The sequence below is a fragment of the Melanerpes formicivorus genome, unplaced genomic scaffold, assembly GCF_026170545.1.
Source record: "Melanerpes formicivorus ecotype bairdi unplaced genomic scaffold, bMelFor1.0.p_v2 SCAF_66, whole genome shotgun sequence".
In the NCBI taxonomy this organism is placed as follows: domain Eukaryota; kingdom Metazoa; phylum Chordata; class Aves; order Piciformes; family Picidae; genus Melanerpes; species Melanerpes formicivorus.
This window is the reverse complement of record NW_027142418.1, coordinates 3,707,206-3,723,053: the sequence shown is the minus strand read 5'-3', so window position 1 is coordinate 3,723,053 and position 15,848 is coordinate 3,707,206. Positions and strand designations below refer to the sequence as shown.

The 15,848-nt window shown below is 45.6% G+C and overlaps 1 protein-coding gene across 6 annotated transcripts in view; it reads left to right on the top strand.

Annotated features, from left to right (window-relative positions):
• The window catches only part of ATG7 (autophagy related 7), a 129,197-nt gene that overhangs the window by 106,536 nt on the left and 6,813 nt on the right, over positions 1–15,848 (top strand). For 5 of the 6 annotated variants that reach the window (XR_010990365.1, XR_010990367.1, XR_010990369.1 and 2 more), the window contains one exon: positions 1,672–12,155. Coding sequence is in view for 1 of the 6 variants with exons in the window: in XM_068162683.1 (XP_068018784.1) it covers positions 1,672–1,704 (33 nt within the window). In the remaining 5 variants the exon portion in view is untranslated. Of the gene's footprint in view, positions 1–1,671; positions 12,156–13,054; positions 13,204–15,848 lie in introns of those variants that run through there. The other variant, XR_010990366.1, reaches the window with a different exon arrangement.

Genomic DNA, 15,848 nt, shown 5'->3' with positions numbered 1-15,848 from the left:
GAGATTTAACACATGCAAGTGCTGGGTTCTACACATTGGCTACAGCACCCCCATTCAGCGCTACAGGCTGGGGGGTCAGTGGCTGGAGAGCAGCCAGGCAGAAAGGGACCTGGGGGTACAGATTGACAGTAGGCTGAACATGAGCCTGCAGTGTGTCCAAGCAGCCAAGAGGGCCACTGGTATCCTGGCCTGCATCAGAAATAGTGTGGCCAGCAGGAGCCTCTGCTCCGGTACACTGCACTGGCTAGGCCACACCTTGAGTATTGTGTCCAGTTCTGGGCTCCTCAGTTAAGGAAAGATGTTGAGTTGCTGGAAGGGCAGAGAAGGGCAACAAAGCTGGGGAGGGGTTTGGAGCACAGCCCTGTGAGGAGAGGCTGTGGGAGCTGGGACCAGACTCTTGTCAGTGGTGCCCATCAACAGGACAAGGGGCAAACTGGAACCCAGGAGGTTCCATCTGAACTGGAGGAGAAATGTCTTTGGCATGAGGGCATTGGAGCCCTGGATCAGGCTGCCAAGAGAGGCTATGGAGTCTCCTCTGGAGAGATTCTGAACCTTCCTGTACTTTGTGATCCTGCTTTAGCAGGGGTGTTGGACTGGATGATTTCCAGAGGTTCTTTTCCAACCCTCACCATGCTGGGATTCTGTGATACTGTAAAATGTATATTATGATATTATTAAATCCAGCTCAAAACTGAGTATCTGTGTTGGTTCTGATCCCAAGCAACTGTAAGCCCTGTCAAGTGGCAGGAGGATATTTCCCACGAGCCAAACCTTCAGAAATTCATTAAGAGTCTTTAAGAGCACCCACATTTCTGTTAAAAAAAAAGAAAGTAAAGCAAGCTTGTAGTATTTGTTAAGATTATGCTTTCCCTGCCCCCCTGAATGGTTCTGCTTGCAAGTCCCTGTATTCTTCCTTGGATTATGCATTCTGGTATGGTAACTGGTATGAATGTGTAACTCTCACCTTGGTGTGTTCCCAAGGGCACAAGATTCCTTCATGTTCTGTGAAAAAGCTCACTGTCCCCTCCCCTCCCCCAGCCAGTCTATAACTGTTTACTGAACAAGGGCAAGTAGCAAAGTAAAAGTACTGCAGGGGAAAAAAAAAACCAACTGTGTGGTTTTTAAATGTCTTGAAACAGCAGAAAAGTACAAAGTTCTATATAGCTTCTTGTCTTTCTGCTGCTATTTATGAGATCTAATATTTGAGTGCAGAATGTGTTGGAAGAACAATTAGATTCTTCATGGAAGTCTTTTTCTCCTGTGCTTAGTGAAGTGTGCTATTTATTACAAGTTACTACCCACATTAAGTGTGTGCCAGTGAGTCAGCAAACCAAACCAAAATGTCTGGGGTTTGGTCTAGGGCTTACTGTAAATGATAATAAATAACAAATAAGCAATCTGGAACAAATGCTGAAATGTACATGTTTAAAAATATCCCTGAGATTGCAAGTGATGGATGGCGTGTGGGTTGGTAGCAGAAGAGCAAAGCACTGCATTTCATGGAAAGCTCCAGTGGCGCTCGTCAGCACTCCAGAAGTTGCTATTTATTCCTCCTTTGAAATAGTAAAACTGATTCTATAAAGGTATATTAAAAGCATATAGAAACTCCACAAACTAAAATGACACTTTCTCTCTTGTTGTTTTGTTTTGTTTTGTCTGTGTATGTTGCAGATCTGGGATATGAGTGATGATGAAACAGTCTGACAACCAGCTGGACAAGGTGGAAGATGACCTGCTTTGGACCGCGGTGCCGCCTTTGATCTGTCGGCCGACGCGTTAATGATTGCTGACCCATTCTGACTGCCACGAGTACACAGAAATATACTCCACATTTGCACATTAACATCTTCACCTTAAGAGCAGTCTGTCACTGATATAACTCTTGGCATTTTCATTTTTATTGTGTAAATAACTAAAGCAACTTGGCTGTGTTTGAACCTAGTCTTTTGGTTTTATTCCTCCCAGTTGATAAATACGGCGTATGTATAAAATACGCCACTTAAGAACACCTTGGTGGTTTATTTGTCCCAGTTTTCACTTTGCTTGTGCACCAGGAGTGTCCAAGCAGCATGTCTAAACACCCTTTTTCATCTTTTCCAGATTCGTGCCCTGTTAGTTGGACTTTATTGAGAATATTCTGCTGTAGGGAGTTAAACTGCATCTTTAAAGGAGAGCAGGAGTAGGTAAGAACCTGCACCTACTGGTGCTGGGGTTGGAGTGGCTGGAGAGCTGCCAAACAGAAAGGGACCTGGGAGTACTGGTTGACAACAGCTGAACCTGAGCCAGCAGTGTGGCCAAGGCGGCCAATGGCATCCTGGCCTGCATCAGAAACCGTACGGACAGCAGGAGCAGTGATGTCATTGTGCCTCTGTACTCAGCGCTGGATGGGCCACACCTTGAGTACTGTGTCCAGTTCTGGGCTCCTCAATTTAAGAAGGACGTTGAGACACTTGAACATGTCCAGAGAAGGGCAACAAGGCTGGGGAGAGGTCTGGAGCATAGCCCTGTGAGAAAAGAGGCTGAAGGAGCTGGGGTTATTTAGCCTGGAGAAGAGGCTCAGGGGAGACCTTTTTGCTCTCTACAACTACCTGAAGGGAGGTTGTAGACAGCTGGGGGTTGGTCTCTTCTCTCAAGCAACCAGCACCAGAACAAGAGGACACAGTCTCAAGCTGTGCCAGGGGAAGTTTAGGCTCGAGGTGAGAAGAAAGTTCTCAGAGTAATTGGCCATTGGAATGGGCTGCCTAGGGAGGTGGTGGAGTCATCATCCCTGGAGGCGTCCAGAAAAGGATTGGATGTGGCACTTGAAACCATGGTTTAGTTATCAGGAGGTGTTAGCCAATAGGTTGGACTTGATGATCTCTGAGGTCTTTTCCAACCTGGTTGAGTCTATGATTCTACTGCCTATACCGCATTGCTTGCTGGTTTGGAGTCCAGGTTTCCAGCACAATGGATTACTCTTGCCTGTGTCAATGGGAGGGTTATTCTCCATCAATTTGTCATCATTTCGTGCTATGGAAAGAAAAAAAAAAGTGGTTTGACTTTTTTACACAGAAAAGACCCAAAATACATCTCTGTTGTGATTAGTTTTCCCTGAAGTCTAGAGAAGACTCTGTTACATAGCAAAAATCACTTTGGGGAAGAGACTCCTGGATTTAGTCAAAAGCTGTAGAGAAATGCTTACCTGAAATAAGAAATTGGTTCTCTGCCTTTGCTGTTCTTGGATGCTGCCATACATCCCGTGTTAAAAAAGAGCAATCCTGCTTTGCATGTTGGTTCAATTTTAGGTTTCTTCAAGTGTGCTGCAGCAGGAACGGCTTCAAAGGTTTAGCACAAACAGGAGCTTGAGAGTCCTTGAGCTTAGGAGATAACAAGAAAAAAAATGGATCTGTAAACTATCACAGTACGTTACTGCAAGATTGAAAGTGAAATCTGTTGGGTTTTATCTTGGAATAGATCTTTAGCACTATATATTTGAAATCCCTGTTGTAGCTTTGTGTTGTGGACATTAATGATTGACTCAGACAAAATGCAAATAGTTTTACCTGCCAAGCCGTCTTTATTTCCTATCTACATTATCAAAATCAGTTGGTCAATCCATTTATTTTTAGCCCTTCCTTAAAATAAACTGTGAATGTAGTAGAATATATAATAGACTCTCTGAATATGGTAGATTCAGACTGGATATTAGGAAGTTCTTCCCCATGAGGGTGGTGAGACACTGGAACACGTTGCCAAGGGTGGTGGTAAAAGCCTCATCCCTGGAGGTTTTTAAGGCCAGGCTGGATGTGGCTCTGAGCAACCTGCTCTAGTGTGAGATATCTCTGCCCATGGCACAGGAGTTGGAACTAGATGATCCTTGAGGTCTCTTCCAACCCTAAACAATTCTATGATTCTAATATTTGGTGTAGATTATTTCACAGCTTCTTTCCTGTGCCACATCAGAAGGAGGTCTGTCAGGTCAGGCTTGCCTAGGAGCAAGGATGTCTGCAGCACTCATATTGTGATCTTAAAAAATTGATGGAAACAAGGTGAGCTTTGCAACAAGTGTCTACAATAGCTTTTTATTTCCATTTATTTTAACTCTCGTCATTATATTTACATGATTTCTTCAGTGGCCCTAAGGGAATTCTTGTTTAGCTAGCTTCATTGTACTATATACATCTCTAGGATTGAAATGTATTTTTTGAATGTCTAATAATCATAGGAAGCTGATCTTTTGGTGAACAATAAGATTGATAACAAGCCATGCTGAAACAGCTTATTAACAGCACTAATTAGTTCTGAGCAAACATGATTTCCATTGTTAGCCTTGCTGCAGTCAGCTGGAATCAGGAGCCACTACCAGGCTAGTTTAAAGGGAATGACCTGCATTTTTATCTTCTGGACTTGCTGACCATGGAGTGTCAAAGTCTCTTTGGAGTTTTGAGTTGTCTAGAACTTGGAATCTGATAGCCATTAATTGTTTTCAATATCTGAAACTGCTTCTCCTGTTAAAGTGACATCTCAGCTTTACCTCGACATATCTGTTTAAGTGCAGGAGTGTACAAGATGGAAAGGCTCAGAACTCAGGGTTAATACAATATTTCCTTACCTCTGGAGTTTCAGTAAGATTCAATTCTCTCAGGCTGAGCTGTTTCCTGTACATGTGCTTCCCAGATGTCTCTGATGTTCAGAGACACTTCAGTTTGACTTGGAATAACTTCCGTTGTCTGAGTATAATGTTGTTTTCTTTCTCCTTGCAGACCAGAACTGTGCTGCTTTTGCTTTTACTCGATTTCTAGGCATTTACTGAGTGGGAAATCAAGAGAATCCATTCAAATGAAGGAATGCACATTCAAATACTAGTGACAGATAAGCACATTTGTTTACTGGCTTGTGTGCACTTAATGGCAGGATTTTGGCACAGCCCTCAGCTCCAGTTACTGGTGTTTAGTGTAAGAAGCTAGACTTTGCCTTTCTTCATGAAGAAGGTAGGATTTAAGTCTTATTTGTGCTGCCATGACCTCCTAGGCATCAGCAAAGAGCCTAAAACCACACTTTGATTGTAGAGCCCAACAGTCACCATGGCTGTTAAGGTAGAAACTAAATATGTTGAGAAGAGGGAATGAGCAACCTCAGAGGAACCTACTTACCTTCCTAAAGTATCTCACAGAAATGTAAGGGCATTATATGGCACTGAGGGTGGGACTACCTCACAGAAAGCAACTGTGACACTTAGGTATCTCATCTGGGGACATTTGATGGTGTTGGAAGACCACACATCTCAATGGAGAGCTGCTGACATAATTTTTGTGCTTGTTACAGATACAGTATTACAGAAACTTGGTATGGTTTGACTCTTTTGCTTTCACACTTCTGACTGGAATTCTTCAGTGTCATCTCTTCAGTGTGTTTGCTGGCTGTAGTCTGGAATTTGTTGTAGAGTAGTACCACATTCATGGAAGTGAGGGCCTTGAGGTTTCATGGGAGAGTTTTCTTCTATAAAGCCCTCACTTGTTCTCATCCTTGCTTTCACCATCTGCTGAGTCCTCTTCACCTGCCATAGCCTTTTGACTGGGAATAAATTTCACTTAGGGCATTCCCTTTTTGTCATTTATCACTATTTTATCATTACCCAGTGCCATTAAAGCCAGCAGAATCAGATCCTATAGGTGGTTCATCGCACCGCAGATTCTGCTATTAATGCCAGAAATGTGTGAGATCACCAAGCTCCTGATAGCAGCTTTTGTGCTGCTGATTGAGAACAACGCTGCCTGTTCCTTGCAGAATCATTAAGAGCTGTGACAGAGCCCATGGGGATATTTTTGTGTAGCTCCCCTTCAGGGTATAACCACATCTTAGGAGTTCAAGGAGAGCCCTAACTCTCTGTTCTTCCAGGAATAGGAAGGATAGCTGACATTCCTGAAGAGAGAAATATGTTGCAAGCTAACCCACGGTCAGCCCTTCTTGTCCCTCTGCCAGCTGCTCTGCAGTGCTTGTCTCATGCTGTCCTTCAAGTCAATGGTTTCTGGCCAAATTAATTCTTTTCTACAATTACCATTAATATTTTTTGACTTTTCAGTGCAGATGTGCTCGTGCATATCCTGCCAAAATGAAACTTCCCTTCCAGAAGGTGTCATGCACCTTTTCTCTTCTAGAGCACCTGCATGAACTGTTTGCAAGGACAGAAATTCTGGAAGGACTTGGGACTGTCCCAGTTTGGCAGTGTGTAAATTCCAAGCCTATAAATAACCAACCTACCTGTCCCGTTTCACTTCCAGCTCTCTTCCCTTGTAGTGCCCGGTCCATCCCCAGAAGGTTTAAAATGCTGCAGCAACACAGAGGTAATGCTTTAGGTTTGAAATTAGTGGAGGCTTTTCCTCTCTACTTCCACTTCATTTGTCCCTTTTCTATAAATTTAATTGTTTGACCTGTGCAGCACTTGATGCTTTTTGAAATAAACCATCCTAACAATTTGTTGGCAGTGGTTTCTTTCCCATTTGACATTCATAGATACCTTTGTCCCAGTGACTCTTCATTGTGAGCAGTGACTGATGAATGTACAGACTGCAGGCTTTTGCAGTAGCACTGCTCCTAGGTTTACCCAGAGATGTTAAGACTCCCTGCTCTTTTTCTTCAACCCTTATTTAATTCCTTAACTCTAAAATGTATGGAAATTGGATATAGTATTTGGCAAGGAATGTGTTTTATATTCTCATTTATCCCTGGGTCAAAGAAGCTGTTCTGTTCACAGAATCACAGAATGTAGGGCTTGGAAGGCACCTCTGAAGATCATTGAGTCCAACCTCCCTGCCATGGCAAGTTCACCTAGAGGTGGTCACATGGGAATGCATCAAGGTAGGTTTGGAATCTCTCCAGAGACGGAGACTCCATCACCTTGCTGGGCAGCCTATTCCAGTGCTCCATCACTATTGAACTAATGAAGTTCCTCCTCATGTTTAGACAGAACTTCTTATGTTCAACTTTGTGCCCATTACCTCTTGTCCTGTCACTGGACACCACTGGAAAAGGCTGCCCCCATCCTCCTGACACCCGCATTTATGAGATCCACTCTTAGTCTTCTCTGTCGCTCCGACCTGGTGCCTTGTTGAAGTGCTGTTGACAATTGTTTGAAGTCCTGGAGCAGTAACCAAAATAAGCTGTGGCTCAGGCTCATTTGTAGCCACATTTCTCTTCAGGACATAGCTGGAATTTCAACAGTGTTCTTCTATCAGCCAGTGATGGGTGCTTGGTCCAGGTGGCAGTGAAGTCTATGGGGTGAGTCGCTTGAGAGTTATTTTAACCAGGCCAAGGAAAGTGGCACTGGAGGAGGGAGGCTTAAGCTAGTCCCCAAAGAATTAATAGCAATAAGCCTGAGTGGCAATGATGTTGAGTACCTCAAGGTATTCTGTATCTTAGGGCAGCTATTTTTTCACCTAATTTCCCAGTTCAAAGGATCTCACCACAGCATAAGGCTGCAGATGACTCCATGTATAATTTCAGGTTCTAATTGTTGCCCTCAATAACTGACATTATCTGTCTGTTGTGACTTAGCCTCAGCACTTTTTCAAATTGGATGTAATTATTTAGGACATTCCCTGAAAAGATTTTTCAGAACCATTCAGCTGGTGGCCTGGACTCTGCAGAAAGACAGAGCCATGGTTTTGTGGCCTGAGCCAGGCCACTACTCCCTTGCAGTTGTAGCATTTTGCAGGCGCTTCCTTGGGCTTGGGGATGAAAAGGGGCAGTCAGGAGTGCTGAAAACAAGCCTGTTATGTTTCCTGGCTGGCATGGAGTACACACTGTCTTTCCACCTACTGTAGCAGTCTAAATGCCTGTTTCCTCTTGTTCTTTGAATAGATGTTTATGTAGGACATTGATACGAAGCGCAGGGGCTTTGCCTGTGGAGCTGAAGGGTGCCTGCACACGTGCACTTCATTTTGAATGCTAACAATTTCAAATTACCCCCTTAAAAAAATATTTTAGCAGGCTAACAGGAAAAGACAGAAGCACACGTGTCCTGTTGTACTGCTGCAAATCAAAAGCACAATTCTGGGGGGGGAAAAAAAAAATCACCCTTTGTAATTCTCGCTCCTTTCCCACACAGTTCTTTTTGGTTCTTACATTCCTTGGCTGTGGGTTGCTACTGCAGTAGCCTTTGAGCTTCCAAAAAGTTAGGCTTGTGTGTGACTTCAGCTTGCTTTTTGGCAGGGGGACCTTTGATTTCTGTGAGATCTCAGCAGAATGATTCATTGTTTGATTTGGTAGTGAAACACTGTGGTGCACTACGTAAGTAAGAAAGGAGAGACGTCGCTCTGGTTTCATTCTTCTGGAGGAGGCCAGGAGTGGTTTCCTCAGTGCCTCTTTTGGTCTAATCCTAAGGAACTGCAGTCCGTGCATGCCTGCAAGGAGTTTGCTGCACGTGAAATGCATGCTGGCCTCTTGTTGCTGGAGTGGTTTGCCTTCCTAAATCAAAAGCAGTATGGGCTGAAACTGGGTGAAGAAATGCAGCTGAGTTGTTTCCACAGCATGTCAGCAGGCTTGGAAGAAAGGCAGGGCTGTGGAAGTTCCAAGTCTGTCCCACTCTGAATGCATTTGAACTCTAGTGTTTGACAGATAGTAAATTGGTGTCTCCCCCCCCCTCTCTTTTTTTCTCTCCTCATGACTGTCCCCTCCCCACCCTCAGTGCTTGGTGCCACACTGGTCAGGGAGAGATGTGGATGAAACTTGAGGTCTCTTCCAACCTTGCTGGCTCTCTGATTCTGTGAAAAACTAATCCCTAGTGACAGATTTAGTGCAAGGGGCAAGGAAATCTATGGGGTCGTTATGATTTTACTTGAGGGCTTTGCTTTGTCTTTAGGTGTCTGTATTTTCATTGCATGCTCCAGAGTCTGACTTTTATGCAGTAGTTCTGTAGGTGTTGCCACTTCCTCAGGAACCTGTGACTCAGGCCAAGTATAAATGAAATGACATCACCGGCAGCTCTTGTTTGAGTTGCTGTTTCCTAAATAGGGGCTGTTGGGTTTTCTTTTAATACTTGCAGCTTTGTTTTGGTGGTGTGCTTGGGTGTTGGGTTTTTTTTTTTTGTGAGGGGGGAGGAGATGAGAGGGGTTTAATTATCTAAGGCAACCTCACCATTATGAGTAACCATACTGAATCCTTGGAAGCACAAGTACCGAAGTTTCCTTACAACAGGAGAGCCACATTTCTACACAAGCTATTTATGAATGAAATAATTGCAATTAGGCCTTGGGAGGTGTTCTGTTGTTCTAAAGCTTTCTTAATTCACTCCTGCTCTGGGGAGGGAGGGGGACCAGGGGAAGGAAAAGGTCTGAGCAGAATTTTCCGTTATTATTTGGGAAGTAAGGCAAACAAAAGAGCTGTGTTCTCATCCTGTGTTAATGGCCCTCCTTCCCTGCTCTCAGCAGTGTGTATTTGCACCACAGGAGATTCGTGGTAGGTTTCAGGGTTTCCTTTCCTGCAACTGATACTTGTCAATGATAATGGTCTATAAATACTTGGTTGAAATAGGAGGAGCTGGAGTGAAGTTTGGCTCTTTGCCGAGCGTCTCCAAAGGCGTCAGGAGCAGTGGCTGCAGCAGGCAGACATGGCACGGAGGGTGGGGGGAACTGGCAGCTGCTGCAGCTGCAGTTCCTTCTTGGACACAGCCCTGGGTGATGTCACTGCAGGAGCTGGCTGTTAAAAGCCATGTCAGGAATTCTTGTCATCAGAGGAATGTGACAAGCTGGATGTCTGTCTGGGTCATTTATTCATAGTGCTCACCGACAGGCTAACAACGTGGTGCATTTAATTCTTACTGGCTTGAGCAAAGGACCAGTGCCCTTTTGTTTGCACAGGAGCAGTCTGGGGGCTCTGTAGAAATTGGTGCAGCAGAGGCTTTAGAGATGTCCCTGTGCTATGCTTTGTATGCACCTTCTCACTCTGCAGGCAGTGCCTCTGGGATTGCACTTCAAAGGAAAACCCAAAGGCAGTCCATGTATTCAGGGAGGTGCTGTCAGTCACTGCCAGAGCTAGTGGCCTGTCTTCCAGTTGTGTCAACCCATGCCAGACCTTGGCACTATTAAGAACTGAAGTTACTTTTCAGAAGACACACGAAACCTAAGTCATAAAAAAGGTTATTTGTCTCTTTCCGCTTTCTTTCTAACAATTCATTTTAATTTCTTTCAGCTTGTTTTTTAATGCCTTTCCTCCTACCTTCCTAAAGTTGCTGTTCAGCTTCCTTTGCATCCTTAATTTTCTAAACTTCCCCTTTCCTTGCATACTTTCCATGGAAAACCCTTACTGGAGCACTGGTTGTATATTGGTATTGGCCCTAAGCTGGGAATGCTTTGAGGTGATAGATGGTGTCAAGGTTTATTACATCTATTACAAGCATTTGGTCACACAGATAGAAACCTCTTTTTCCCCTAATAAAAATGCTTACTACTGTGTGCCTTTTGCATGCAGTGAGACAGGATTTGTGATTTTTCTCAGGGCAGGTCCAGAGGAAGCCACAGGTGGCTGGACCACCTCCCCTGTGGGGCCAGGCTGAGAGAGCTGGGGCTGTTCAGCCTGGAGAAGAGAAGGCTCCAGGGAGACCTTAGAGCAGCCTTCCAGTACCTGAAGGTACAAGAAAGCTGGGGAGGGACTTTTGTATTGATAGGATAAGGGAACAATGGCTTTCAGCTGGAAGAGGGGAGATTTAGACCGGAGATTAGGAAGAAATTCTTGATAGTGAGGGTAGGGAGACACTGAAACAGGTTTCCCAGGGAGCTTGTGGATGCCCCCCCACCCCGAAGTGCTCAACGCCAGGTTGGATGAGGCCTTGAGCAACCTGGGCTAGTAGGAGGTGTCTCTGCCCATGGCAGGAGGGGTTGGAACTAGCTGATCTTCAAGGTCCCTTCCAACTCAAATTATTTTGTGACTCTATGAATGAGTGAACTGCACATACAATCATAGAAATGTTTTGATTGGAAGAGACCTTCAAGATGATCAAGTCCAACCATTAACCCAGCATAACCAAGTCCACCACTGAACCATGTCCTTCCCATGAGCTGTGCAGGGCAGCAGTTGATGTGTAGGATGTAGCTCGATCATTCTCACCACCTGCCTGGTACAGTTTGGTTCAGTGCTCTCTGAAATCCAGGGTCAGACATTTCAGTGACTCTGTTTTGTTGAAGAAGAATGCAGTGGTGTTTAGCAGTCAAATACTACAGGCTTTTCTGTAACCACGCTCTGGTTTACAAGGGGGAAAGAGAGAGCAAGTTGAGAGGTGTGTGCACAGCATCTCCCTGACACTGGAGATGTTCTAGGTTCATTCCAACAGGGAACAGTATCTGTTACTTGATTTAGCTGCCTGTTGTTAGTATTTGCAGATGTCATTAAGCAATCCTGATAGATAACATCAAGATATCCAATGCTTCAAAATCAGCTAGGAACAGAAATTAACAACATACCCCTTGATCTGAGGTACTGAAAGAGAGTCTGATTTTGATTGCACTCAGGTGTCCAGAAGGGGCTGACAATCCTGCCATGAGGACAGGCAGCAGAACGTGGTTCAGAAGATGACCAGGTGACTGGGATTACATTAACTTACTGCTACAGTACCAGGGGATTGAGGCCTCACAAATTTACTAAGCCACAACATTAACATTCCAGCTTTCACAGTTTGGAGATGAATGTAATTGATCAGTGTCATTTTAAAATCATTCCTTACTTAAAGCAACTTTGTCCTCTTCATACTGGCCGCACACATGGGACGATGGGTTGAGGCTTGAATGCAGGGGCTGTGCCTCAGGTGAAGCCCAAGAAAGTCACCCCAGCTCCTTCTCCCATCCCTTGTCTGGGCTTTGGCTGGCAGAGACTGTTTCACTGAGTAAGTGCCTGCTGCAGCAAGACTAATCTTGAGTCAGCTAAACAATAGGCCAGGACAAGTATGAGAGATGACACAGGGGCAGCTCATCTCTAACATGGGCTATTCATGCCTTTTAATTTCATCAGTTTGCACAGGGAGTTTTGGATGGCCAGCTCTGGATGCTCTAAGCCAGACTTTAGTGATGTTTTAACTGGATTTTGGAACTCTAAAAGGAGCCTGGTTTTGAATGGAAAGACAATCTTACATCAAGCATGTATTTTTAAAGCTTCATCTGTGTAAAAGAGTATTAAATAAACCTGTTACTTACTTTGAAATGTTTCCTGTTTCAGTTTTGCTCTTTCTTGCATGTATGTACTGGAAAATATGCTTACCAGGGTAGCTTTGGTGTAACACATCAGCTAAAACAGTGAGGAGTCACAGGAGAGCTTTGTTGTTCTTGTGGACAGGAAGTACAGAGAAGGGAGAAGTTAGGTGAGTGCACTTCTACAAATGAGTTTGTGGTGTTTGTTACCAATCTGATCTACTAGGACCCTTTGTTCCACAGTAACTGCATGCTCCTCCCAAAGGGATTGAAATTCACCTCAAGCCTGGGTTGGAAATCACAGTAGTATAACTGACCATGACCAGTCCAGTCTGGGAAGAAATAATGCTGCTTGTGTTTCCCTAGGCCTGCACTGCCATTGGATGGGCCTGTCCCCTAAAGATTTGGATTCATTTCCAGAAGGAATGTGTGCAAGGGAAAACAAGGATTAAGCAGCAAGCAAGAATTGGGCTTGTTTGGGATTTTCTTTAATTTTCTTGATTAATAAACAGACCTTTATTAGTTCTGACCAGGCATTGCAAAAATACCCCAGAGGAGGGGGGGAAAAAAGCACCTTTTTGTGTGCATTTCCTGAGTGAAATACAGAGGATTGTTCATGAAGCAAGTGGAAGTCACCATGGTCTGTGATCTGTTGGACTGTATGGTGGTGGTAGTGACATTTTTGTGTCTCACTGAATTTCCACAGTGTAGGTACTGGCTGTTTCCCACAGTTAAACTCTTCACCAGAGAAGTACAAAGCTGCTCTTACGAGAGAAGAATAAACGGAGATCCTCTGAAATCATTGCCCTCTGCCCTGAATCTCTGTTGTAATGAAGCTCCAGTAACTCTTTTGTCCTACCATGCTGATATTTTCTTTTCCTCTCCTGTTTCCATCCTAGATGGGACATCCAAAGGAGTAGAAGGAAAGCAAAGATGCCAAAAGAGGAGGAGAGCCAGGAGAGGCAGCTATGAAGAGACTGGCTTCAGGTTGGAGGCTTTAGGAGCCATGGATTAAGGATGCCCCAGTTTAGGAGCTTTCCAACCAGAGGTACTGTCATTGGCTTTGAGTAGCTCACATTCCTCCTATGAGCTTCAGTTCATTTCCTTGGCTATTGACATGTCTTGACACATCCTCATTCTGGTCAGGGCCTCTCTGTCTATGGGAAGCTCTCCTGAGCTTCCAGTTTGGGGCTTCTTGGGGTGCTCTAGCTGTAAGGTTTTGGAAGATCACAGGGAGTGTAGATTAGCCAGCCAGCTTCCTACTTCTCCCTTTCAATCCATTGCAGAAATCAAATGCTGCTTTTGAGCTGTTCTGTGGGGTTTTTTTTTGCCACCCAACTTTTCTAGTGCTCTCAGGAGGGAAAGGAACATTCTTTGTGCCTCCAGAGGAATCAGACCAATGTAGTTGCTCAAGCAGACTCCTCACCTACAAAGAAATATATATATATATATAAAATTTTATCTATCTGTCTACTTTTTGGTTTTGAAACTTCATGATGTGATCCTGAGCATCCTAACAGATGGGCAGAGTCCAAGGGCATGAGATTGAACACATCCAAGTGCCAGGTTCTGGACATTGGCCACAGCAACCCCATGCAGTGCTACAGGCTGGGGTCAGAGTGGCTGGAGAGCAGCCAGGCAGAGAGGGACCTGGGGGTATTGGTCGATGGTAGGCTGAACATGAGCCAGCAGTGTGCCCAGGGGGCCAAGAGGGCCAATGGCATCCTGGGCTGCATCAGGAACAGTGTGGCCAGCAGGAGCAGGGAAGTCATTCTGCCCCTGTACACTGCACTGGTTAGGCCACACCTTGAGTCCTGTGTCCACTTCTGGGCCCCTCAGTTTAGGAAGGAGGTTGACTTGCTGGAACGAGTCCAGAGAAGGGCAACAAAGCTGGTGAGGGGTTTGGAACACAGCCCTGTGAGGAGAGGCTGAGGGAGCTGGGGTTGCTTAGCCTGGAGAAGAGGAGGCTCAGGGGAGACCTTATTGCTCCCTACAACTACCTGAAGGGGGGTTGTAGCCAGGTGGGGGTTGGTCTCTTCTCCCAGGCAGCCAGCACCAGAACAAGAGGACACAGTCTCAGGCTGCGCCAGGGGAAGTTCAGGCTGGAGGTGAGGAGGAAGTTCTACACAGAGAGAGTGATTGCCCATTGGAATGGGCTGCCTGGGGAGGTGGTGGAGTCACCATCACTGGAGGTGTTTAGGAGAAGACTGGATGGGGTGCTTGGTGCCATGGGTTAGTTGGTCGGGTGGTGTTGGATGACAGGTTGGATGCGATGATCTTGAAGGTCTCTCCCAACCTGGTTTATTCTATTCTATTTCCTATGCTCCCTGTGTGGAGGTTGTTGCAGTGTTTTGGTTTGAGATTGTGTAGCTAATTCCCACATCAAGGCTGCAGAGCTAAGCAGGGGAGGTTTCCTGAGGAGAGAATCTTTTCCTTCTCATCCCCCTGACTGGTTGGGTAGATTACAGCTTTCTCAACTCTCAGAATGTTGTTGCTGGTCTCCCAACACTGAGTGTTTTGGTTTTGTGTTCCTTCAGTTCCCAAGAATCTGTTTTCTTTTTTTTTCCCCCCCTGTAATTTAAAAATGAGCACATCTGGTTTGTGGCTCTGTAGAAAGACTTGAAAATGTGAAGCAAAATGGCTCAAGAACAGAATTAATTCCAAATGTAGCTATGGATAATAACCTGGCTTTAATTTTGCTCCTGAAAAATTCTAGTGAAATATTTTCTCATGGTGTGGCTTCAGGGAGTTCTGTGAGTGCACAAGACAGCCCCATGGTGAGCTGTCAGTGTTCCTACCTTACCCCCTTGCAACTGTTCACTGAGCTATGACCAAAATAACTGCATCATCATCGGCATTGAGTCCATCATCGGTAAATTTGCTGACGACACCAAGCTGGGGGCAGGAGTTGATCTGCTGGAGGGTAGAGAGGCTCTGCAGAGGGACCTGGACAGACTGGACAGATGGGCAGTGTCCAAGGGCATGAGATTGAACACATCCAAGTGCCAGGTTCTGCACATTGGCCACAGCAACCCCATGCAGTGCTACAGGCGGGGGTCAGAGTGGCTGGAGTGCAGCCAGGCAGAGAGGGACCTGGGGGGTACTGGTTGATGGTAGGCTGAATATGAGCCTGCAGTGTGCCCAGGGGGCCAAGAGGGCCAATGGCATCCTGGCCTGCATCAGGAACAGTGTGGCCAGCAGGAGCAGGGAGGTCATTCTGCCCCTGTACACTGCACTGGTTAGGCCACACCTCGAGTCCTGTGTCCAGTTCTGGGCCCCTCAGTTTAGGAAGGAGGTTGACTTGCTGGAACGAGTCCAGAGAAGAGCAACAAAGTTGGTGAGGGGTTTGGAACACAGCCCTGTGAGGAGAGGCTGAGGGAGCTGGGGTTGCTCAGCCTGGAGAGGAGGACACTCAGGGGTGACCTTATCACTCTCTACAACTACCTGAAGGGAGGTTGTAGACAGGCGGATGATGGTCTCTTCTCCCAGGCAGCCAGTACCAGAACAAGAGGACACAGTCTCAGGCTGCGCCAGGAGAGGTTCAGGTTGGATATTAGGAAGAAGTTCTATACAGAAAGAGTGATTGCCCATTGGAATGGGCTGCCTGGTGAGGCAGTGGAGTCGCCGTCATTGGAGGTGTTCAGGAGGAGACTTGACGGGGTGCTTGGTGCCATGGGTTAGCTGTTTGGGTGG